At 37.2% G+C, this 26,721-nt stretch overlaps 1 protein-coding gene across 5 annotated transcripts; it reads left to right on the top strand.

The window, feature by feature from the left end:
- The first annotated feature begins 490 nt into the window (after positions 1–490).
- On the top strand, positions 491–25,025 carry LOC132029605 (peptidyl-prolyl cis-trans isomerase CYP57). 5 transcript variants are annotated; one of them, XM_059418883.1, is made up of 10 exons: positions 491–935; positions 2,777–2,955; positions 3,050–3,151; positions 12,785–12,891; positions 12,997–13,138; positions 15,222–15,444; positions 17,365–17,404; positions 22,796–22,991; positions 24,109–24,240; positions 24,519–25,025. In XM_059418883.1, the coding sequence occupies exons 1-10, from the start codon at positions 716–718 to the stop codon at positions 24,657–24,659; spliced, it is 1,482 nt and encodes a 493-aa protein (XP_059274866.1). In that variant the 5' UTR covers positions 491–715; the 3' UTR covers positions 24,660–25,025. The 5 variants fall into 5 exon arrangements, with proteins under 5 accessions (XP_059274866.1, XP_059274865.1, XP_059274864.1 ...); XM_059418882.1 differs by having other exon boundaries at positions 17,365–17,410; positions 22,799–22,991; XM_059418881.1 differs by having other exon boundaries at positions 17,365–17,410.
- Positions 25,026–26,721: the final 1,696 nt, after the last annotated feature.

The following is a 26,721-nucleotide window of genomic DNA, read 5'->3' as shown; positions in this document are numbered from 1 at the left end:
GTGCAAAAACATTATCATTTTTATAGCACTGGACAAAACGGATAATGGGATGAGCAAGATGAGAGTTTAGTCTAAACTTTATTTTTTTTAATTGTGTTCTTTTTACTTTGCTCTCTTAAGTAATTAAAAAATAAGGTTTTTATTAGATTTTATAAGAAAATAAAGAAATTAGAATGCATATTATAAAAAAACAATAAAATAGAGTATAAACTTCAAGAGAACGCATAAGTTAAGGGTGCAAAATGCAAACAATCCTATATTTCCATCATTTAAACCTTAATTAAATAATATGCCTCAAACCTACGTTAAAGGAAAGCAGAAAATTACTTTAAAGTTCGAAGGAAAAAAAAAAAAAATATTTTTAAATTTTTTCCAAAAAGAGAGAGAGAGAGAGAGAACGCATAAGTTAACGGCGCAAATCGGAAAGCAGATAATTTACTGCAAAGTGACAAAAAAAATAAAAAAAAATAAATAAATAAAAGAGAGAAAGGAAATCGGCTCAGCTGCCAAAAAAGGGAAAAAGAAAGGAGTTCCGTTTAGTTTAAGGTCTCCGAACGAAGAAAATTCTGGAAAGGAACAAACGACCTGTATTTGAGCACCCAACAATCAAAAGTTTCTCTTTTAATTTGTCAATTGGTGTGGAAGTAATAATAAAGAGTTGAGAAGAGAGAAAACCTCCAAATAAGCAAATTGTTTTTGCTTAGTGAATAAAGAAATGTCGACAGTGTACGTATTGGAACCGCCAACGAAGGGAAAAGTGGTACTGAATACGACATATGGGCCAATAGATATAGAACTATGGCCGAAAGAAGCACCTAAAGCAGTAAGGAATTTCGTACAATTGTGCCTAGAAGGTTATTATGATAATACAATATTTCATCGTGTTATCAAATCTTTCCTTGTTCAAGGTGGTGACCCTACCGCCACTGGCACTGGTAAACACAACATATAACTCTCTTTTTCAGTGAATTACCTAATATTTGTGTGTAATTACAATTTAGGGCTAAACGGAGCTAAGTTTGTAAGTTAGGCTTCTTGTGAACTTAAACTTTATTCACGCATTTAATTTATTTAGTGGTTGAACTAAAATATAAGGTGTTCTTTTAGTTTCAAGCATAAGGGGGATAATACTATTTCAGTTACCAGTTTGATTTTTTGTTTTGTTTAAATTTGAATTACTTTGAATCTCCTAATTTTTGTGTGTAATTGGACTTTGAAAATTGTGGATGTTTGATTGTAATTGCGATTTAGAGCTAAATGGAACTTAGTTTTGTGATTGGACTTTTAAAAAGTGAAAAATTGATGATAATTAAGTTAGGCTTCTTGGGACTTAGAAAGGCGTTGTGGCCATAGAAACCAAATATTTGGAATTTTTGAAGTTGGAGTTGTGTTTCGTTATATTTTTTGGAAAGAATATTTGGTTGTTTGAATGTACTGAAAGTTAAAATAAGGGTTTAGGTGTTTGAAGTTGTATTTGGAATTTTCATTGCTCATGGCCAAACACCGATTTTCAAATAATTTGAAAAAAAAAATCCGGGGAAAAGTGAATAATTTTCATGGCCAAACGGGTCCTTATTTGTGCATTTAATTTATTTAGTGCTTGAACTAAAATATTAAGTGCTCTTTTGCAACAATAAGGGGGATAATACTATCACAAAGTAATAGCTTAGTAACTAATAAGTATAAACTATAAAGAAAGTTAAGAGCTATATTAAAGACAAATATATTGAAGTTACCTGAAACATACGGGTTTTGCTTGAAGATGTCACCAAACATCAAGTTGATAAATGTGTGGGTTCATCATGTGACCGTTTTAACATTCTCACTTGCGTTATTGGTTACAACTTCTACAACATTTGGTTGTACATTTTGGTGTAATTCGTAGATTCGTTGCTAGCGTCTACGGATCCAAGAAACACACTACCTATTGGAGAATTCGGCAACTGTTTGTTTTTCTTGATCAAAAGAAAAAATCACCAATGATCATTTTTCCATTTCATGCTATCCATTTGTCCATCATAATGGAACATCCAATTTTTTTTTCATTATACTTTATGTTCCTCAACAATCTTGACTATCTTCTTTGCCTTTTTTTAAATGAATAACGATAATCTACTATTTTTCCTTTTAGAAAATCGAAAATACTTTGGCGATGAAGTTGTATTTGGAATTTTCATTGCTCATGGCCAAACACCGATTTTCAAATAATTTGAAAAAAAAAATCCGGGGAAAAGTGAATAATTTTCATGGCCAAACGGGTCCTTATTTGTGCATTTAATTTATTTAGTGCTTGAACTAAAATATTAAGTGCTCTTTTGCAACAATAAGGGGGATAATACTATCACAAAATTCAGCATAAGCAATATAGGGGTCGTTTGGTTTAGAGACAAGTTATGCAGGATTGGAGATGCTCATTTAGAGTTGCTAGTTACAGTGCTAGCGGGAGATAGTAGGTACCTGGTGAAATAGTCGAGTTTCCTGCAAGGTGGTTCAGATACAACCGTTAGAAAAAAAAAAAAAAATCTGCTCTCTTTCAATGAAATCCTCTTTCTTTATCTAAAAGAAGAGAAGATTAAGCTCCAAGAATGGACACTTTGTCCTCACTTATTTGATGATATTAATTCTTTTCTGTTCCTTTTTGGGTAATTGCTTTGATCTTTGATAAAATCTTCTTTCTTCACTGAAATCTTTCACTAATTGAGCTTATCATTAGTTTGGTTTCTTATATCCTGTTTTAGCATGCATTGGTGAAGGTGATTTCCATGGACTCATGCAGGTGGTGAAAGCATATATGGTGGTGTGTTTCCTGATGAATTCCACTCCCGATTAAGATTCAAACATAGAGGTTTGGTGGCATGTGCCGGTGCAGGCTCACCAAATACAAATGCAAGTCAATTCTTTATGACTTTGGATCGTAGTGACTTTCTCGACAAGAAGCATACAATCTTTGGAAAAGTAATCTACTTGTCTACATACAACAGGCACACTACATCTCATCAGAAATTTAACTTGTTTCTGTATATTTAGAGCTTCTTTCCCTTATTTGCAGGTAACTGGGGATTCAATATACAATCTTGTTGCATTGGGTGAAGTTGAAACTGGCAAGGATGATCGGCCTGTGGATCCTCCACCTAAGATACTATCTGTCGAGGTACCTAGATTTCTGTTCGTGCTCTCTTCCACTGCCTGTCTCTGAGATTGTGGCTACTCTTAAATTACATATCTCATGCTTGCCTTTTAAAATCAGTTAATTTACTTACTTTTCATGTGGTTTACCTGATTATATTGTGCACTTTCGACATATCTGTTGCCAGTGCGCTTCTGATTTTCTCGGGGTTTAGCTAATTACATGTGTTCTGTGCTTATGTCAATATCCAAATTTGTAAAGCCAACCTGTGGTCATTGGATAAGGGTGACTGGTGTTTAGTGGTCAAAATTGACATCATTTTCGGGATAATAACTCTGGCTTGGGAAGATTTTGTGCAATTCATGGTCTCAGATTAGAAAGTTTGCATTTACATATTCCTTTCTTCTCCACTTCATTTGGTAATGTAATGCTTGCTATAACAAATTTGAGTGAACTTGGACATGCTACTCTCATGTCTTTATCAGTTGATGATAACCTGGCAACAATCTAGGCCAAAAGAAAGTTTAAGACAGTCAGAAAATTTGTAGGAATTTCATTGCTGGGTTCTGAGAATGAGACACTGGACGTATTGATGAGAATTGAGAAAGAATGTAGGTTGAGAAAGAGATTTAGAATTAAGGCATCTTTGTCTACTGTAAATTATGAAAGAGAATGTGGGAATGAGGGGAGGGCGGAAGGTTAATGCCCGAAAAGTCTTACAGACATGCTTGTAGAAATTATGACATGAATCAGAGGGGGTTGAAGTGTCCCAAGAAGAGGATACATCTTAAAGGAGTAAAATATGTGGAGGTATTCTGCCATTTGTTTGCAGTAAACCAAGATGGCAGGGTAACAGAACAGGTGGCCTGAAGCATATGAGGTAGTAAATGAGTTGAATGGGCGTCTGTAGACTCTCTAGGAACGTAGGACAGAATTTTGATTTGATGAACTAAAAGGGTGATGCCCATCGTTGAGGATACCATAGCGACACGATCATTATCTTGTCATCTAAGAATGACCGAAAAAACTTTGAATGGGATGCTTTTGGGAATCTACGTAGGCTGTAACTTCTTTACAAGATTTATGGGATGAATTGTATGAAATGGGACGAAGTGACAGCTTCTTTGTGTTATTATAGGTAATTTTGTCACCGTCAGATTTGTGAAAGAAAGAAAAAATAACCATAGGTATTTGGAGGAAATGTCAAATGATTTGTCCAGCTTCATGTCTAATTGTGACGTCACTGATTTGCTTTTGGTGCAAAAGTGTACATGGAGCAATAGAAAGCGGCTTCACATCAATAGAATTTTGATTTCTAGGAATTGAGAAGAGAAGTTTCCCGACTATTCAATAGGCATCCGCATTGTCAAAATCTATATCAGATTATTTTCTACCTAGCATTTTTTTTCCTTGTCAAAAAAAATTGCTAGATAGTGGGGGTATGAATTGAGGACTTTATCCCCAAGAACATATGGTTACAACCAGTGTTTTGGAAGGCACGAGGCGACAAAAAGCGTCAAGGGCCTACCTCATTGAGGCAAGAGGCGAGGGGCTCGCCTTTTTTAAGTGAGGCGCCAATTAATACCAAAAAATTAAAATATTTAATTGCATATATAAATAACCAAATTTCATAAATGAAACCCGAAATTTCAATAGCAATAACATATTAGCAAATATTTCAATTCAAAAACTAAAAGTAGATCGTAGATACTAAAAATCTAGAACTTGAATGACTCAACAATTCATAAGACAAGCAATAATGAAAATCTATTCTTCAAGATTTTGAAATTCTTGAAGTCCAAGATTATTGCTCCTCATCTTCTTCCGTCTTGAAGTCTTTATCAATTAGGGACCGACTTGAACTTGTAGTAGCTACTCCTTTGTCCTTGTTATGTGACCTTGAAGAACCCCTCCTAAGACCATAAATATTTTCCTCAACTCCTACCGCCCTAGCAACAGTACCCCAGTCGAGATCACTTCCCTTGCATACTAGTTCATCTTCTTGATTTTCGGGGCATCCAACTAACCGTTCATTTGCCTCATCAATATTATCCAACAAAATTGGATCAATTGTGTCGCTAGCATCATAACGATGCTTCTATGTTCTGTTGTACTTAATGTACACTAGATCATTGAGACGCGATAACTCAAAGCCTATTCCTCTATTTGGAATAAATCTGTGCATAAGTTGTAGAGCGTAGTTGATAGATACTAATAACAATGTAATATAGAAATTAGAATATAATAAATGTTCTTCTCACATGTTCAAACACGCTCCAATCTGTCTCACATCCAGATGCGCTAGAAGTTAAACTTAGTGCTTTCATGGAAAACTTTTGCAAGGTTGGAGTTTGCTACCAATAGCAACCACCACTCAACTATCGAAAAATAAATTTAAAGATTAATAAGTATAAATAAGTCAAAATAACTTAACTAAAGCTATAAAGACAACCAAAACAACTCACCTTGCTTGGTGACCTTTTGTCACTGACTCTAACAGCCTGACCGCAACCAAACATCCCAGCTACTTGTTTTTACTTAGGAAGCTCAACGACTATTACATCTTGTGTTGTATCATCAGGGACCATCTTCTCAACACATTTTTGGTAATCCAGCCAGACTTCTGAATCTAAAGTGTCATTTTCATTGTTAGTATAAACTAGTCCCGGGTTCAAAATATGGTCTGCTGCATGTATAGATCGATGAAGTTGGTCCATCCACCTTGCATCAATGATATCGAAACATTTCTCATATTGCTTGGCATCGCCTTTAAAACCCACTTCAATTGCTTCTTTGGCTCTATCCGTTGCTTCATAAATATGGCCTGTTGGTTGTTTTCTCTCCCCATCCACCAAACGAAGCACTTTAATCAAAGGACCACCAACTTTAAGTGTCCGGACAATATCTTCCAAAAGTATGTAGAAATAAGATGTTTGGCGACTTCTTTTCCCAAAAGTTCCATTGCAAATCTACTTTCTGTCCATTCGGTTGAGAGAACCAGATTTCTCAAATTTTTCTTTTGCATGTAAAATGCTTGCAAAGTTAAGAAAGCCGTTGCAAATCTTGTCTTGGCCGGTTTCACCAAACTTCTTTCGTTTGTAAATTTCCTCATCAAGTTCAACAACAATGACCTCTGACTGATGTAAGAATATATCTTAATGGCCTTCTGGAAAACTGTAAAAGTAATAGCTTAGTAACTAATAAGTATAAACTATAAAGAAAGTTAAGAGCTATATTAAAGACAAATATATTGAAGTTACCTGAAACATACGGGTTTTGCTTGAAGATGTCACCAAACATCAAGTTGATAAATGTGTGGGTACACACCCATCATCATGTGACCGCTTTAACATTCTCACTTGCGTTATTGGTTACAACTTCTACAACATTTTCCAGTCCAATTTTCTTAATAGTTTTCTCAAACAAGTTGTACATTTTGGTGTAATTCGTAGATTCGTTGCTAGCGTCTACGGATCCAAGAAACACACTACCTATTGGAGAATTCGGCAACTGTTTGTTTTTCTTGATCAAAAGAAAAAATCACCAATGATCATTTTTCCATTTCGTGCTATCCATTTGTCCATCATAATGGAACATCCAATTTTTTTCATTATACTTTATGTTCCTCAACAATCTTGACTATCTTCTTTGCCTTTTTTTAAATGAATAACGATAATCTACTATTTTTCCTTTTAGAAAATCGAAAATTCTAGAAAAATCTATAAATAGGAGACTGGAAATGAAAGTCTTTGCCAGGAGGCTTCATTCGTGGGCCATCTTGTCCTATGACCTCAATGAATTTATCCAAAGTTTTGTAAAGAGAAATGTCATCGAATGGATCATCCACGACGCGGACCGTGAGGAAAGGTCCTTGCAATCTTTATTTTCCACAGAAACCGCAGGAAAAGGGAAGCTTAGAAAAGGGAAAAGTTGATGACATTAGGAGGATTTTAAGGGATCGCGCTGTAAGTGCTTTTGCACCACGGATCTACAGTGCATGCTCCCTTTTAATTGTATCAGTTACAAAACTTTTTGATAAATTCATTGAGTAGGACAATGTGGCCTAGGAATGAAGCCTCCTAGCTATCACGAAGCTAGAGTTACTTAAAAAAAAAGGGTGAAAAGATAGACAAGATTATTGAGGAACATAAAGTAGAAAAAAAGCCCGTTTGGCTTAGCTTATAAGTTGCTGAAACAGCTTATAAGCTGTTTTCAACTTTTTTGAGTGTTTGGCTGGCCAGCTTATAAGCCATTTGGGCTTAAAATAAGCCCAAGAAAATAAGTTGGCTCGTTTTGCTTAGCTTAAAAAAAAGGCAGCTTATAAGCTGAAAACAGCTTATCAGCTGCTTTTCTTAAGCCCATCCAAACAGGATCAAAGTTTTGATGTTCCATTATGATGGACATCACAAAATGGAAAAATGATCATGATGAATTCTCCAATAGGTAGTGTGTTTCTTGGATTCGTCGATACTAGCAACGAATCTACGAATTCCACCAAAATGTACTTGTTTGAGAAGACTATTGAGAAAATTGGATCGGAAAATGTTGTACAAGTTGTTAACGATAATGCGAGTGAGAATGTTGAAGTAGGTGACATGATGATGGGTGTGTAACAGTGTTATTAAAAGCGAAAAGCGCAAAAAAGCTCTAAGGTCAGCTGGGGCTTTAAGTGCAAATAAAGCGTGGGCTCTAATGAAAAAAGGCGCAATGGTGAAAAAATACAAATATATATATATATGTTTAGTCCAAGACTAATAATAATAAGATGAACAACAAATATATGGACAAAGAAATTGTAAAAATATTATGATAAAGTGAAATATCAATTATCTAGTGTCACCTCTTTAAGAGAGGCTCATTGTCAAGGAAACATATGTCTTAGAGCCTTGTTGATGACACTGAAGCGCAAATAAAGCTAGGCGAAGCACTCAACATGTTTTGAGCCTCGCTTCAGGGCTTAAGCGCGCTTTTGACAACACTGGTGTGTACCCGAACATTTATTGGACTCCATGTTCTGCCCATTGTATCAATTTGATGTTTGGTGTAGGATCCCCTTTGGGAGGATGCCACTTATGAAACAAAGGCTAATTTCACACTTACAACGTTCAGAAAAAATTTATGTAAAAAGATATTCCCAATAATTTAGTAACGGAAATAGGCCCATGCGAAAAAGGTTTAGCAACTTACCACAAAAGAGAGGAGTAACTTGTGGTTCAACAAGAACAATTCTTGATGGTTGATTTAGTTGAAGAATCTGAAGGTTTTGGTGTAATATTTCTGATGACAGGAAGGAGAGAGGATTGGGGTTTTCTTTGGCATGAAGGAATGAAAATAAGAGGTGCTTTGGGAAAAGGTGTGTCACGAAAGTATTATATAATACTTTGGATAAATATGAAAAAGTGGCTGCCCAAAATTCTAAATATCTATTCCATTTCTTAATTTAATTAAGATAATAATAGTAGGAGTAGTTTACATAACTACACCATAACACTTCAAACAAGTTCCAAATATCGTCAAATTCACGTTTAGGAAGTGCAAAGTAAAATATACCCTTACTATGAAGATACGGTCAATAGAAAATTCAAGTGTTAGTTTAAAAAATTTCGGGGTGTTACAACTCTCTCCCCCTTAAGAAATTTCGTCCCGAAATTTACTTTATACTAGTCTCGAAACAAATGTGGATATTGAATTCGCTTATCCTCTTCTCTCTCCCAGGTAGCTTCTTTGCTAGAATGATTCCTCCAAAGGACTTTTACTAATGGAATTTTCTTACTTCTAAGCTCTTTCATCTCATGTGCCAAGATTTGGATAGGTTCCTCTTCATATGTCAGGTCAGGATTGACCTCAATGGATTCAATGGGAAGAATATGAGATGGATCCGAACGATATCTTCTAAGCATAGAAACATGAAATACATTGTGGATCTTGTCTAACTCCGGTGGAAGAGCTAGTCTATATGCAACTGGACCAACTCTCTCAAGTACTTCATATGGTCCAATGAATCGAGGACTAAGTTTTCCTTTTTGGCCAAATCTCATAATCTTCTTCCATGGAGAAACCTTTAAAAATACCTTATCTCCCACTTCGATGCTCAATTTCACGCCTCTTAAGATCGGCGATAAGACTTTTGTCTATCCGAAGCATTTTCAGACGATCCTTGATGATTTTACTTTATCTTCGCTTGTTGCACAATCTCGGGACCAACCAATTTTCTTTCACCAACTTCACTCCAACAAAGTGGAGTTCTACATTTTCTCCCATATAATGCTTCATAAGGAGGCATGCCAATACTTTGATTGGTAGCTATTATTGTAAGCAAATTCTATCAAGGCTAAGTGTTTGTCCCAACTACCCTCAAATTCAATAATGCAAGCTCGAAGCATATCTTCCAAGATTTGTATTACCCTCTTGGATTGGCCGTTTGTTTGAGGATGGAAAGAAGTACTAAAGTTCAACCTAGTACCCAAAGCTTCTTCCAAGCTAGTCCAGAATTTGGATGTAAACCTCGGGTCTCGGTTAGATACAATAGAAACAGGAACTCCATGCAGCCTCACAATCTCATTAACGTACAATTCTACTAAACGTTCAAGTGGGTAGTCTACTCTGATGGCCAAGAAATGAGCACTCTTGAATTTTTTAAACTAACACTTGAATTTTCGATTGACCATATCTTGATAGTAAGGGTATATTGTACTTCGCACTTTCTAAACGTGAATTTGATGATATTTGGAACTTGTTTGAAGTGTTATGGTCTATTTATGTAAACTACTCCTCCTATTATTATCTTAATTAAATTAAGAAATGGAATAGATATTTATAATTTTGGGCAATCACTTTTTCATATTTATCCAAGGTATTATTTAATACTTTTGTGCCACACCTTTTCCCAAAGCACCTCTTATTTTCATTCCTTCATGCCAAGAAAACCCCAATCCTCTCTCCTTCTTATCATCAGAAATATTACACCAAAACCTTCAGGTTCTTCAACTAAATCAACCATCAAGAATTGTTCTTGTTGAACCACAAGCTACTCCTCTCTTTTGTGGGAAGTTGCTAAACCTTTTTCGCATTGGCGTATTTCCGCTACTAAATTATTGTGAATATTTTTTTACATAAATTTCTTCTGAACGTTGTAAGTGTGAAATTAGCCTTTGTTTCGTAAGTGGCATCCTCCCAAAGGGGATGTTACATTTGGTGACATCTTCAAGTAAAACACGTATGCTTCAGGTAACTTTAATATAATTGTCTTTAATATGGCCTTAACTTTCTTTATAGTTTATACTTATTAGCTACTAAAATATTACTTTTACGGTTTTCCAACATTATTCAGAGGCCATTGTTGTTGAACTTGATGAGGAAGTTTACAAACGAAAGAAGTTTGGTGAAACCGGTCAAGACAATATTTGCAACGACTTTCTTAACTTTGCAAGCTTTTTACATGCAAAAGAAAAACTTAAGAAATCTGGTCCTCTCAACCGAATGGACAGAAACAAAGGAACTTTTGGAGAAAGAAGTTGCCAAACATCTTATTTCTACATACTTTTGGAATGATGTTGTCCAGACGGTGGTCCTTTGATCAAAGTGCTTCATTTGGTGGATAGGGAGAGAAAACCACCAATGGGCTATATTTATGTAGCAATGATAGAGCCAAAGAAGCTATTGTACTTAGTTTTAAAGGCGATCAGAGGTATCTCTCCTATGTGGTTTGTGGGCTATTGCATAGGAGCGGGTTTACCTTGTGCACACCCAAAAAGGGTAGCAGCTGCGGGTTCCCTTGTCATTAAAAAAAAAAAAAAAAAAAAAAAAAAAGACGTTCAGAAGCAATATGAGAAAGTTATCAATATCATTGAAAGCTAGGTGGACGGACCAACTTCATCAACCTTTGCATGCAACAGGCCATATTTTGAATCCCGTGACTATTTATACCAAGAATGAAAATGACACTTTAGATTTTGAAGTGTGGTTGGATTACCATAAATGTGGAGAAGATGGTCCCTGATGAAACAACACAAGATGTAATAGTCGCTAAGCTTCCTTAGTATAAACAAGCAGCTGGGATGTTTGGTTGCGGTCAGGCTGTTAGAATCATGGACAAAAGGTCACCAGGTAAGTGAGTTGGTTTAGTTGTCTTTATAGCTTTCTTTAAGTTATTTGACTGATTTACCTTTAATTTATTTTTTCTATAGCTAAATGGTGGTCGCTATTTGGTAGTCAAACTCTAACCTTGCAAAAAGTTTGCCATGAAAGTACTAAGTTTATCTTGTAGCGCATCTGGATGTGAGAGAAATTTGGGCATGTTTGAACATTAATCACTCTCTACAAATTCATTCCAAAAAGAGGAATAGGTTTGAGCTAGCACTTCTCAGTGATCTAGTTTACATTAAGTACAATAGAAAATTGAAGTGTCGTTATGATGCTCGCGGTACCATTAATTCAATTTTGTTGGATAATATTGATGAGGCAAATGAACGGTTAGCTGATAATATTGATGAGGCAAATGAACGGTTAGCTGGATGCCCCGAAAATCAAGAAGATGAACTAGTGTATAAGAGAGTTGATCTCTATTGGGGTACGGTTGCTACGGCGGTTGGAGTTGAGGAGAATATCTATGGTCTTAGGGGGAGTTCTTCAAGGTCACATAACAAGGACAAAGGAGTACCTACTACAAGTTCAAGTCGGTCCCTAATTGATGAAGACACCGAGGAGGAGGAAGATGAGGAGCAATATACTGCTTAGAATCTTGGACTTCATAATTTGAAAATCTTGAAGAAGAATAGACTTTTAGTATTGCTTGTCTTATGAATTATTGTGTTATTCAAGTTCTAGACTTTAGTGTCTACTTTTAGTTTTTGAGTTGAAATATTTGCTAATATGTTATTGCTATTGAGATTTTGGTTATTTATATATGCAATTAAATATTTTAATTTCTTGGTATTAATTGGCGCCTCACTTCAATAAGGCGAGCGAGGACCTCTCGTCTCAGTGAGGCAGGCCCTTGTCGCTTTTTGATTCCTCGTGCCTTCCAAAACACTGGATGTCGCTCGGCAAGACATGGCTACAGATGTGGGATCCGTGCCATACTGGATCAATCCAAGGTCACCAGGTCGATTTTTTTGTTAGCTCTTTCAGGATTATGGTCAGAGTGGAACAAGAAGATGCATATCTTTTTGAACAATTTTCTTCTATATCTTTTGGTTGTCGTCTATATGCTCTTCCTAGTCACGATCTTACTCTTTTCCCCCATTACATCATTAATGGCCTTCTTTGAATTTCTCTTGTTTGCTGCCGCTTTTTCCTCTTAATTAATCTTCTGTGAGAACTTCGGCCATTTCTTTAGCTATTTATTTCTTATATCGTAAGACGTCACCTGGCTAAAGAAATGATGTATTTAATGGTAAAATAAAACCATCTGACTATGCTTTCTCTTCTCTTATTGATCTTTTTGTTACAAAACTATTTTTCTTTAATCTCTGGGAATTTTTTCTGTTTTTCTCACCTATATCCAGCTTAAGAGATGTAATTTTCTGCAAATTTGGCTTTACCATTCTATGTTTTGTGGACTGGGCTGTCTTAGACTTACAGATGTTCTTCTACTGCCACTGGATTAGGCAACAGTTTTAGCTTAATTGCTTAATTTATTCTTTGAATCATTGGTAGGTATTATGGAACCCTTTTGAGGATATTGTACCAAGAGCAAAGCCTGCAAAAGCTTTGCCTTCTGGAGTTGCAATTGAGAAGAAAGATGCAAAGCAGAAAGCTATCAAGTAAGATTCTTTTTCCTGACTTCTAACTGAAGCGGTTATCTAGAAAGTGAAATACTTTTTCATCAATATCTTATGTTTTAACAAACCCTTTTCTGCTTCACCCAGAAAGTTGAACTTGCTTTCATTTGGAGAAGAAGCAGAAGAGGAGGAGAAAGAGCTTGTGGCTGTGAGTGCAAGGATAAGAAGCAGTCATGATGTATTGGATGATCCACGTCTGCTGAAGGAAGGGAAACATGATCAAGCTTTGGTAACGACTATATTTGTTCTATGTTTTGCCGTGATATGTCAATTGTGCATCATCTCTATCTACAGAAGTAGGCAAGGGTTCTATCCTTATAGTTGCAATGTCAAAAACAAATGAAATTATGAGTCTCTGGTAAGGATTTTATGTACATAAAGAAGTGCAGTCGGTTTCTTTGTACCACAGTTTTCTGCTGATAAATTGTAAGCAAGGGAAGCTCAATTCCTGACAGTGTAAAAAAAAAAAAAAAAAAAAAAAAAAAAGGAAAAAAGGGAAGCTCAATTTTAGTTTCATCAAAGCATTAACCAAGTAGAATTGAATTTTTCTGCATGGGATTAAAGAGGCACCTGATATACTACTATTTTTTCCTTGCTTCTGGGGTCCCTTCCAAGTAGAACAGCGCTTTACTAGCTCATCACCATTCACGTGTATTCTTTTAGTTTTTTGAGATTGAACAAGTATTCTTTCTGTAAGTTCAAATTATACGCCTTCCTTAAATAAGAAGCACTGAGATTGCATCCTAGTGCTCAAATAATAACAACAACAACAACCACCACCTAGTGTAATCCCACAAGTGGGGTGTGGGGAGGTTAGGATGTACACAGTCCTTACCTCAACCTTTGTGGGGTAGAGAGGCTGTTTCCGATAGACCCTCGGCTCAAAAGAAACATAGTCAATGCAGGATTGCAAGAAAAATAGGACAACAAAATATCGAGATAGATAATAAATGGAGCAACACATAGTAGTACACACATAAGGATTATACTCTACGTGATACCTAGATACTACCACTATGAAAAGGACAAGAGGAGATGGAAAGGCTAGCCCCCACCTCTTTCACACACAACGCGACAGAACTCAACTACCTACTAACCTTCTATCCTAATCTTCGATCTCCAAATCTTCCTATCTAAGGTCATGTCCTTAGTCAGCTGAAGTTGGGCCATGTCCTGTCTAATCACCTCTCCCCAGTTCTTCTTCGGCCTACCTCTACCTCTCCTAACTTCTACGACCGCCAATCTCTCACACATCCTAACTGGAGCATCCTCACTCCTCTTCACATACCCAAACCATCTCAGTCTTGCTTCCCTCATCTTGTCCGCCACGGAGGCCACTCCGACCTTATCCTGTATAGCTTCATTTCTAATCATATCTCTCCTAGCATGACCACACATCCATCTGAGCATCCTCATCTCCGCTACCTTCATCTTTTGAACGTGAGCGCGTTCTTGACTGGCCAGCATTCTGCCCTATACAATAATGTTGGTCTAACCACCACTCTGTAGAACCTACTTTTTAGCCTAGGTGACACCTTCTTATCGCAAAGCACCCCGGAGGCAAGCCTCCATGTCATCCACCCTGCTCCAATACGGTGTGCGACATCATTGTCAATCTCCCCCTCCCCATGTATTATGGAACAAGATACTTGAAGCTTCGTCTTTTGGATACAGCTTGTGCCTCGATCTTCACTTCCACATCTGTCTCCTGCGTCACGTCACTGAACTTGCACTCCATGTATTCCGTCTTAGTCCTGCTTAACCTGAAACCTTTAGATTCTAAGGTCGTTCTCCAAACTTCCAGCCTATCGTTAACTCCACCACGTGTCTCGTCAATCAAAACTATGTCGTCTGCAAATAACATACATCACGGCACCTCCTCTTGAATATGTCGCGTCAATTCGTCCATCACTAAGGCAAGTGGATCCTAGTGCTCAAATATCTGCTCTAAAGCAGATGCCTAATATAAATCCATTAAATCGCCCATTGTCACAATTTGATCCACGCCATTGTAAAGGTCTACTCAATAGCCTATAGTTCTCTTTTCCCAACAGGAGAGGGTTAACCGTTCATTGATGGTTGTGTATTAGCCTGAGCTTGACAAGGATGGTTGTGTATTAGCCTACCTGTCATGGTTGTCAAATTGGTATCTTGTGTTATTAGAGTTTGGCTCGCTACAACCTAACTCTCCCAAATTACTGTAATGTTGCTCTAACATCATCGCCTAACTTCTCAGTTTCAAAAGAAAAAACATCATCGCCTGACATCCTTGTTTTAGGGTGTATAACATAGTGGAAAAACTGCTTATTCAGGACTCATCTGAAGGAAAACTGACAAGGGATGTGCAGTTGACTATCAGAGAAGCTTTGGGATCAAAGAAGGAAGCGTCTCATAAAGAATCAGAAGCGGGTTTTCAAGAATCCCTTGACAACAGTGATGAAGACGAGGCTAACTTTGATGCACGAATGCGTCAGCAGATACTAAAAAAGAGGAAGGAACATGGTGATCCGCTACCCAAACAGAAGTTGCTCAGAGGTAAAAAACATCTATCTAAATTCGAAGACTGAAACGATTATTGAAACACATTGCAGAATGTGGTCTCATTTTATTAGTTTGCAACAACTCGTTTGGCCAAGTATTTTCTTCGATTATCGTGCAAATTCAAAGGCATTTTGCAGTGTTGCTAAGTATGCTTTCATTGCGTTGACTGTTAGTTGACTTGTATGAACAACTGCAGTTAATTGAACTTTTATAAAGTAAAGTAAATTTTATTGATGGTGGAGAAAGCTTCACTGTAAAGTGGTATACCAAAAGGCAGAGACCCTGGACAAAACTATGGTGCGCTATGAATGCCACCTGATCTTTATATAAATTGGAACCTAATGGGTGCACCAATTGAAACTATGAATAATAGACTATTTCTCAGATCTACCAAATCATGCTCTATCCCTTCATAACTTCTCTTATTTCTCTTTTCATATGACCCATATGAATGCTCCCATGTCATGCCTCTTTTTATTTTTATTTTTTTCAATTCCTCTAAAAGCCTAGCTGAACAATGCCTCTTTCACAGTGTCTTGCGTTGACATGCTAACTTCAAACCATCTCAAAATGTAGTTACCTGACAATGTGGTAGGGCATGATACACATCTTCACCCGAGCTTTGTACATGGAGCACCAGTTGACATATATCTGTTAAGATCACTTCAGTCGCTGCCAACCATGTGTATGTTTTTCCCGCGCCCTGGGGATTCAAACCAAAAGGTGTGCATAGCCTGCCTTTTCCCTAATCAAAAGCTTGTTATAATATGCCTTCACTGAGAACCTCCCATTTTGTCCCCCCACCTAACCTTCACGCATCCTTGTTTATAAAGCAACTCAACTAGACTTCTGTAAATTCTGATATCTCTCAATCTTGAAGGTCCTCCTAAATCTCAGTCCCAATTAAATCTCCCTTCACGGCCTCGGATATATTGAACTGTCATCTCCATCTGGTATGAAACTAGATCGATGTGGAAAAGTGGTCCTCAGTCCTCACTGTATTATCCCCACACCAACTATGACCCCAAAAGCTGACTCTCTTGCGTCCTCTATTCTGAATGTGATGTTACTAGTGAACTCTTTCCATCCCCAACAACAACATCAACATACCCAGTGAAATCTCACAAAATGGGAGGGGTAGAGTGTATGCAGACCTTACCTCTATAATAGAAATCCACAACTAGCACCCTAAAGGGATAGGGATGTTTTTAGTACTATATAGAGAGTGCTCCTCTCTCGAACTTACATAACCACTCGTAGTGCTTTGTTGAAGACATGGAGGTCTTCAACCCGAGGCCTCCCAAATTCTTTAGCATTGTAGCAGTCACCGAACTAACCAAGTGAAACTTCTCTGTCTGGTCTGTCGAATTTAATAGGAAGTTACTTTGAAGTTTTTTCAATTACACATTACACTAACAGGTGCTTGTAATAGGGACGTGAAATAAGTGAGGATGTGTGACAGTGTGCTCTTAACCCCCTTCCTTTCCCTCTTTTGACGAACATCTTTTCTGCCATTTTGCGTCTTTCTTCTTGACTTTTCTATCACCGGATTCTATGTTGCTTGGTCCTTATTAGATTCGCCTAGGGGCAACCCTAGATTTGTGGTGGGAAGAGCTCTAACCTTGCAATTGAACACCTATACTAGATTCTCAATGTTCTCCACTTTACCCACCGGGATTCACATTGAACTTACCACAGATCAGAATGTTTGTTCCATTTAAGTTGTGCAAACTTATACGTTTATAGGTCTGCAACTGTTTAGTTCTTGCACATCAGAGTTTTACATGTATATTTGTATACAATTTTTTTCTCATGTGGCTTCCTTTGTAAGCTTTGTCAATTTTGATCATCATTTTGCACGTACCAATTTTTTTTTTTTTTTAATCATTTTGCATTAATCTATGGTTTATTCAGAGAAGGGGAATGCAAGAAATCGTTCACCATCTCCTCGAAGGTGCAGGTCTAATCTTATTTCTCTCCATGTTGTTGTTTTTTTCTTTTTTTTTCTTTTTTTAACACATTGCCATCTTCAATACAAATAGTAGTTGAATATCTAGTTTCTTAGAGTTTATGTTTGAGCATTTGCTTCTGTCCAGCATGTATTGTACGTGTTACTTCTGTTAACTACGTGAAATGCTTTTTTTTTTTTTGGTAAAGTAATAAAATTTCATTAGTAAAGCATCAAGAAGATGCAAGGTTACAGATGGGCAAAAAGCTGCTTCAAACAAAACATGAAGCAGACTTAGCAAAAACCTGTAGAACAATCTAAAGATATCCCATCTCTACTGTGCTAGAGAAAGGGAGCTAACAAAATCTAGAAAGCTATCCACACTGTTTACAGGGGCAAAAAAATGCCAACTAAAAAGACTAACTAAACACCTAGACTTTAGAGAGCAAATAGGAGTTGAGATTCCTTCAAAGCATCTACTGTTTCTCTCCTTCCATAGGGTCCAAAAAATTACTGCTGGGATCATTCTCCAGATTCTTTTAATGGATTTGTCAACTCTCCAGAGTATCCAGCTAGCATAGACATCTTTAATGTTGAAGGGCATTACCCATTGGAGACCAAGCATAGAGTAGAAGAAATACCAGAGGCTAGCTGCTGTAGGGCAGTGCAAAAATAGATGGTTGACACTTTCATTGGTCTGCTTGCACATGGCACACATGTTAACGACGATTACACCTCTCCTCCTAAGATTGTCTTGTGTTAGGCATGCTTCCTTCAGTGCAGTCCAAGTGAAGCAAGTAACTCTGAGAGGCTGTCTGGTTCTCCATACAAGCTTCCAAGGCCAGACCTCTAAAAGGCTATTTTGAGAGCTCCAGTTGTTGTAACATTCCTTCACAGTGAAAATCTTTTCCTTAGAACTGCCCCAGAGGATTCTGTCCTGAGATTCTGCCACCAAAGTACTTTGTCCCAATCTTTCTAATAGAGAAAGAAAATCATCAACTTCCCAATCCTGTAAGTTTCTCCTTAAAATTGGTGTCCAACAGTTGTTATCTCTATATTGAGCTAATGTTGCTTCTTTGTTAGAAGCTATCAGAAATAGTGCAGGGAATGAGTCTTTTACTAAAGTGTCCCCAAGCCATTTGTCCTGCCAAAATCTGATCTTGAGCCCATTTCCAGCCTTGAATGAGACAGCCTGGAAGAATTCCTCTTGGAGACTACTGATGTGTTTCCATACTCCAACACCATGTGGTTCATTGCTTCTCTTTGCAGTCCAGTGGTCTTGAATACCATATTTAGCTTTGATGATTTCCTTCCAGTACCCTGCCTCATTTTGACCATATCTCCAAAGCCACTTCATGAGTAGGCTGTTGTTATGAAGCTTAAGATTTCTGATTCCCAGCCCCCCTTGGCCTTTGGGTTGAATAACTGATTGCCATTTGACGAAAGAGAATTTGTGAGTAACACTGTTACCTTCCCATAGGAATTTCCTTCTAAGCCTGTCAATTTGCTTTAGAACTGAGCTTGGCATAGGGAAGAGTCACATACAATAAGTGGGAATGTTGTCTAGGACACTGTTGATGAGGGTGAGCCTACCACCCAATGAGAGGTATTGCATCTGCCAAGTGGCTAATCTTTTCTCCATTCTTTCAATGACCCCACTCCATATCCCAGAAGATTTGAATTTAGCACCCAAAGGAAGTCCCAAATAGGTGGTGGGAAAGGAGCCTGTTTTGCAGCTAAGAATATCAGCAAGAGCTTCTAGGTTGGCCACTTCATTCACTGGATATATAATGCTCTTAAGCATATTGATATGAAGTCCAGAGATGGCCTCAAAGATCATGAGGGTGGTGTTGAGATTAGAGACCTGCTGACAATCAGCTCCACAAAATATAAGGGTGTCATCTGCATATAGTAGATGAGAAACTGAGACTGAGGTGGAAGGATTTCTGCCCACTTGGAACCCTTGAATCCACTGAAGTTCTTTGGCCTTTGCTAACAGCTGAGATAATCCTTCCATCGCAATGATAAAGAGGAAAGGGGACAGTGGATCCCCCTGCCTGAGTCCCTTTTGAGAAGAGAAAAACCCAACTGGACTTCTGTTCACCAGAATTGAAAACTTCACTGTCGAAATACAGAAATAAATCCACCTTATCCACCTTTCCCCAAAACCCATTTGCTTCAAAATGTTGACTAAATAAGCCCAGTTAAGCTGATCAAAAGCTTTCTCAATATCCAATTTGCATAGGATCCCAGTCTCTCCACTTTTAATTTTCCAGTCTAGCACTTCATTGGCAATCATGGATGCATCAGTGATCTGCCTATTCTTCAGAAAAGCACTCTGCTGTCCAGAAACTAAGGAATCCACCACTTTTCCCAGCCTCTTAGCTAGAATTTTGGCCAGCAATTTGTAGACACTGCCTATAAGACTTATAGGCCTATAATCTCTAAGCTCTGTGGCACCTTTCTTCTTTGGGATAAGAGCAATGAAAGAGGCATTGCATGATCTCACTATTTGGCAGTTCTGATGAAAGAAATTAAAAGCTGCTAGCAGGTCTGCTTTAATGAAGTTCCATGATTTCTGAAAGAAGGCCATAGTGAAACCATCAGGGCCTGGAGCTTTGTCAGGGGCACAAGTCATGAGAGCTTCTGAGATCTCCAATTCGGTGAAAGGAAGTTCAAGGTCCTCTTTATCAACTGTGTTGAGACTTGACAGACCTTCAAAGACAGCTGAGGGTCTCCAAGATTCAGTCTCTTTGTAAATTTGTTGATGGTACTCCAGAATACCATCCTTGATCCTTCCTTTATCTTCAATTACTTCATTCCTTATTTTGAGTCTGTCAATGAAATGCTTTTGCTCCATTGACTATCTTTCTTGTAAGTGATCAGTTTAAGTTGGTGTTTATATATGGCTTTTAAGACTTGAATGAGCAGGAAATAGTTTATGTGGTGAGGACACTTTTGGAACTAAACAAACATGTTAGAGTGCGTATTTTCCAATAGTGTCATGTGAAAAAATGTGATTTTTTTTTTTTTTTTTTTTAAAATTTTGGTTGAATATTTTGTGGTAAACCTTAACAGTTATGATGACAAGAGTCCCACATCGGTGGGTTTAAGGGTCTTTGATCTCCTTATATGGTCTTGGGCAATCCTCCCGTCATGAGCTAGCTTTTGGGGTTGCGTCAGGCCCAAGGTCCTTTTCTTAACACCACAACTATTGGTTTTTATTTTTTCGCATGATATTTAAAGGTTAAATCTATTAATTTGAATGCAGTAAGGAGGAGTACAGCACAGTGTGCAATAAGCCCCAAAACTATTTGGTTTTCAAGAACAAAACAGCCTCCCAAAAAACCCAAAACTTTTAGGTTTTTAATATGGACTAACCAAATTGCTTTTTTTTTTTTTTTTTTTTTTTGCTTTTCCTTATCTTCCTTTTAGGAACATCATACATTGATAGGCCAACATTTTCTCTTACCAGAAGTTCAAATTCATGATGCGATTTTTTATAGTATTGAATGGTTTTTGAAATGATGGAGAATTGGTATTATAGAATCCTAGCTGATATATGCAGATTAGGAATGCTCTTTAAGGGCCACCTTCCAGAGTTGCAGAAAGTTTGAGTTGATTATAATCAGTGAAGAAGCTCTCTGGAGGTTAAAGTCTTAACCGAAAAGAACAAAATGAACGGAAATTGTGTCTACTTTTACGATGAAGTGGGAGGTTATGTTACGATGTTTATACGGAGAATGGATCTTGGTGTACGTTTTGGGATTGTGACCCTAAGTCATGGATGATCAATGTGAAATTAGAAACTGCATAAGTGATGACTGTTAGTTTTGAACAGTTGGCTACTACAGTAAGATAAAGCTCTGGATAGGTGCACATTTATTGAGATGATAGGATTTCTTGGGTAGAGAAATCTTTGGAGATTGTGAAGCTGGGCATGCTATTTTGAGTTTGGGAAAAGATGATTGTCTGGGCCTCACTGGTTTACTGTAGCATTCTCCTTGTCCATGCTATGATGTTGCTTCTGTTTTGCTGATTTTCCTCTTTACACATATTAAGCCAGTTAGCTTCAAAAATGTCTATATCTGCTCATGGTCCACCACTCCCTGCGATCCCTTTCTTAACTTTAATTTAGCCGTCTTTTTCAATTAAAATGGATCATTAGGTAAAAAATAATTATTTTAATTTAGTCCATTAGCTATAGAGGGTTTCTGTGTGAATGCGAGCAGAAGGAAGTAGTGTCTTAAACTTAGAAAATCGAAGGATATAAGTTGCTATCCCTAAATTCTTGAAACAGTTTGTTGGGTAGCAGGTTACGGACAATATTAGGTTGAGAGATTGGAAGCTATTGAAGCTTAAAAATGAGAATTTCAGTAAATGGGATAGGATGGTTAAGAAAAAAAGCCTTTAAAATTTGATTGAGATGATGTATTCACGTCTTTCCGATTTCATGTCGTATATTAAGGGAAGCTTCCAGGGCTTTGGCCTAGTGGTACGAGTGCAACACGTGATCTGTGGGTTGGGCACATGTCATTGGTTCGAACCCTACCATAGACAAAAGCATGGTATTTAAGTGGAGAAGGGTAGAGGGACAAACTTATTATCTACCGAGTTTCGAACCGTGCTTATTGGCCCTCGGGGATTTCTTGGTTATCAAAAAACATGTTGGATACTGAGGGGAAGCCTTGCTTGCTGGCATCCCCTTTAAAAGGGTGGAAAATGCTTTTATACAAAAACATATGAGGGTATTTTTTTTTTTTTGGGTAATTTTTTAAAGCTCCCATGAGGTGCCAATTAGTATAAACGACTGGGGCTACTTGCGGAGAACTATATTTTGGCATAGGTTTGTTCCAATTGATATACCACTTGCATACTGGGATTCTTCTCACAAAATTTGTTCCATTTTTACTTCATGGAAAAAATCACTGCCTGCTGATTCTTATTGATCACCATCAGGCATACTTTGTATGGCACAGTTAGATGAAAATGTTGAAATAACTAGGACTTAAAGATCTGGTCAAGGAGGAGGTTATCTGATCTAAGATGACATTAGTATTTTTGATCTCCTCTTTGCTGATACACTACTTTTCTTGTGTAATCTGTTGCTTGCCATGTGTCCCTAGGTTACATGGTTGAGATTGGCATATTGATAGACATTAATGCCACACTCAATAAAACTGTGGTGATTTCAAGTTGTTTTGGTTGTATGCACTCGCCTGCCACTTATTGAACTGTTTGATTTGCAGATTACATTCAGAACTATATTCTCTTTTAATGACTATCTTGAGAAAATAGTTTATGTAATTTTTTCTCACATAAACTCTGTGCCTCTTTCCCTCAACATACTTGTGAAGGCTCATTAGTTGCAGCTCAGAGATCATAATTTGATTTTAGCAGGTCTGATGCTGAACATGATGATGACCGGCCAAAAGTGGATAAGTTGTCTCTAAAGAGAAAAGGAATAGGCTCTGAAGTGAGGGCTGAACGTATGGCCAATGCAGATACGGACTTACAGTTGTTGTCTGGCCCTGAACGAGAAAGACTGCTGCTAAAGCAAAAGAGACGAGGACGAAAAGGACACGAAGAAGAAGTATGCCTCTGATTCTTGTTCTTTGGCTGTCCATAAAATACTGTTAGAATTTTCTTTCTTCGTCTCTGTTTTAAAATTTATTGACGGGGAACAGAAAAAATAAAATAAAAGAGATAATGAAGTAAGTAAAAAATGGACTTTCTCTCTAGGACGTGGACTATGGGAATGCACTTACAGGCTGACACATATAAATGAGCATCGTTTCTTGAGCATAAGACACTAAATGTTAGTTAAGGTAGATGATATCCAGGGATTCAAAACACCCCCACAGGCACAGAAACACACACCAGCACGCACACATAAATTTTTTTTCCTTCTGAATGGAAGAAGGAATGTTTGGAATGAAGTAAAGCTTCACTGAATGAGATGCGTGTTTATGGATCTGTTTGCATAAACTCGCCCATTCTCCTTCCCTGACAAAAAATAAATAAATTGGTGACTACCCGAAACTGACTCTTGCATTGAACCAATAGCATTTGTCCTTCTTGATACATGTGGCAGTCTGGGTTCTTGTTTTTCCTGTGGCACTATGGCCAAGATAAACTAAATGTTCTTTGATTTTCTGCTTTCTATGTTTGTCACATCATATGTAGTGCTTTAGTTTTTAAGACTGGCATAGTTTACAGGGTTTGCGTTCAGAGGCAAAGCCAGGATTTGGAGTTTATGGGTTCTAGATTCTAATTGTTTAAAGTTAGTGGGTTCTAAATCAATAATTTGTACATATTCAATGAATTTTTTTAATAAAAATACAAAGTTTGGACCAAAGCTACTAGGTTCGGCCGAATCCGCACTCAATGAACTAGCTCCGCCCCTGTTTGTGTTGGATTCTTTTCAATGGACATTCATCCATGGTCTCTGTTACAGGTGTTCTTCCATTTTTTTAGATGTTGTTTAAACATCCCAAAGGGAAAAATACTTGAAATCATGTCTCTATGTAAATTCTAATATGTAGGAAAATGTCCATGTTGAGTTTTCACGGTAATAGTTAGAAGATATTATTTATGGATTCATGCTGACTTAGCTTAGGACTTGTGTGGAAAACATATCTGTTCTTGCTGGCAGTTTTCCTTATTCTAAGCTGCTCTGCAGCTAACCATTATATTTGTATGTCTGCTAGATGCTAGCGAAACTGGAGAAGTTTAAGGCTGGACTTTCTGCCAGAGCCAATGAATCTGCTAATGCAGGCAAGGAGGAAGAATTATCTGATTGGGCAGCGGTTACATTAAAATTCACTCCGGAACCTGGAAAGGTACTTGTTGAAGTTTATATATTGTTTCTGGTTAGAGTTACTTGTTCTTAAGGCGGTTGGTAATCTTATGGTGCAATTCCCCGTTATTAGGCACTCTACATGCTTGCTTTTCTGGCGTTTCTTGCTTTCAAAAAGGGTGGGTGGGTGGGGGAGGGTCGGTGGGAATTAAAAAGGAATCAAACCTTTTCACTTAAAAAAATGTAAAATGTGAATCGCAGAAACCTTCATATGCTTATTATGTTCATTGCTCCTTTTTAAATTATTGGTTCTATCGGCAGGACAAAATGTCTCGTAGTGAGGATCCCAATGATTATGTGGTACACGATCCTCTGTTGGAGAAAGGAAAAGAGAAGTTTAATAAAATGATGGCCAAGCAAAAGCGACGAGAAAGAGAATGGGCTGGCAAGTCTCTTACATGAGCTGATCTTCCAGTTGGAGAAAAAAATTGAATTGCTATTTCTGAAGTTAATCGGCATTCATATTGAATTGGCAATATGGTCTTTTTACTGGGCCAAAATAGTTCACTGAACTATGGCATTTTGAGGATCCATATCCTCTTCTCAAAGAAGTTAAGTGCCGAACGAAAAGTTCACCAGGTATTATGTATTTTGCCTGTCCTGTGATCGTTTCCTTTTATTCATAATGGACAGGAAGTGTTGTACCAATATACTTTTTGTTTCAATGGAATGCGGAAATGAATTTAACTGTGTAAATATTTGTTATTCCCATTAAAATGGGTGCAAGTGTGTTCATATGGACTACAAATATGGCTTTAGTATGTTTCACACTTTTTTGTCGTAAAAATCGGGTGGGCTAACCACTTTTTGGACAGGTATTCAAATTTAGCCGTTGTTTGAAATGTGATTATATAATAGTCCTTTTTAACGCGGAAATAAAATTTAGACTACGATAGCCCGAGCTAAAATACTGAAAAAGGTTGGGAAATTTAATTGGAGTTTGAATATTTTTCAGATTTTAGGCATTTGAGCTATAATAGTTTGTCATATTTTGAATTTCGGAAATTAATTTTTCGCGGAGATTTCAAACTCGGTAAAAAGACTTTGGAGTTTGAACTAGGGAAAAGGACACAAATGGCTGTTGGGCCCAAAATAAACCCACGCCCTGGTCCAAGTTTTGCCAAACCCAAAAAGTAGCCCCTAAGTAATTCCCATCCGGTAAACAAAATCTGTAGCAAGCCTTTTGTGGCGATTAAACATACACATTATACATGTTTTGGGATATTTAATTTTTAGTGGCTACTTTTTTAATTGTCACTAAAAAGCCTGATTTTTCTGTAGCAGGCCTTTAGTGGTGATTTTTTTTTTTTTAAAAAAGCGCTTGGGCTGTTGGGCCGGCCTGCGCTTGGCATTATTTTGGGCCGGCCGGTCATTATTTTGGGCCAAGCGGACTCCCTGTATAGGCCATATTGGCCAAATATCGCATTACTTTGGCCTGGACACACGTGTCCTTTTCCTTTGAACTATGGTAAGTTCGAATTTTATGAAAGATGCTGGAGGTTGAATTGTGATAGTTCAAACCTTCATGAATAAATTTTGGAGTTTGAAAACCCTGACAAAAATGATGTTTAAATTGTGGCAGTTCAAAATTTCTTATATATCTTCCGTTTTTATTTAGGAATATTTTGTTCAAATTTCATTTCCGCATAAGCCTAAATGTTAAATAGTTCTAAATAATAATTAAACGTTAATTATCGGTTCGAAAATGACTATTGCATAGTTCTCCATTTTCTTTTTGTCTGTGCTGGGGACAACAACAACATTCCCAGTGAGATTTGGGGAGGGTGGGTTGTACGCGAAGTCGCAAACTCCTAGATTGAGGTAGAGAGGATTGGCGAGAATGATCAATAATTCAATCTAATTTTTTTATGTAGGTTTTGTGGGTTAACCAAAATTTGTGTTCACAATGTTTTTTATTTTTTAAGAAAAAGGATCAAATTCGTGATACATTATTGGTAATTGAGCAATTTCCTCCATTGGTAAAGTTTTTTTTTTTTTTTGCGTTAATCTTTAATAGAGCTCCAACTTGAATTTAAACTGTTATCAAAAGTTTAAGAGTAATTTAGGACCTATTTTCTTGAAATTTTAGTCAAGTGGATTTTTCTTATTTCAAATTGAAGCTCTGTTAATGATAAAGACCGATACAAATAGAAACGGTAAGCATATGAATGAACCAAATGTACCACGAATAACATAATTGCGCAATTTCAAATAGGGCCGAGTACAATTTGGGCAAAATCGAAATCTAAACTGAAATTCAAAATTTTCGACTTTTGGTTTGGTTGTTTAGATTATGGATTTGATACAAGATTTAACATTTAATATCTTGGGATTATGAAATTGTATTTGAGATTTAGATATCCAGAAATTTAATTTTTTATATCTTTTATTTATCCCTAACGATTAGACATGCAATACCCTAATATATCAGCCAATATATTGTATTCGGCTAATGAATAGTGCA

This window comes from Lycium ferocissimum, chromosome 9, assembly GCF_029784015.1.
Source record: "Lycium ferocissimum isolate CSIRO_LF1 chromosome 9, AGI_CSIRO_Lferr_CH_V1, whole genome shotgun sequence".
NCBI classification, from domain to species: Eukaryota; Viridiplantae; Streptophyta; class Magnoliopsida; order Solanales; family Solanaceae; genus Lycium; species Lycium ferocissimum.
The sequence above is the reverse complement of the archived record's forward strand: the minus strand, read 5'-3'. Positions and strand labels throughout refer to the sequence as shown.

Excerpts from the sequence above, each read along its gene's own strand:
- LOC132029605 (XM_059418881.1), top strand. The coding sequence starts at position 716 with ATGTCGACAGTGTACGTATTGGAACCGCCAACGAAGGGAAAAGTGGTA. Across the intron at positions 12,892-12,996 it reads GCAAAGCAGAAAGCTATCAA|AAAGTTGAACTTGCTTTCAT; the intron begins GTAAGATTCTTT and ends TGCTTCACCCAG. Across the intron at positions 24,241-24,518 it reads TCACTCCGGAACCTGGAAAG|GACAAAATGTCTCGTAGTGA; the intron begins GTACTTGTTGAA and ends TTCTATCGGCAG.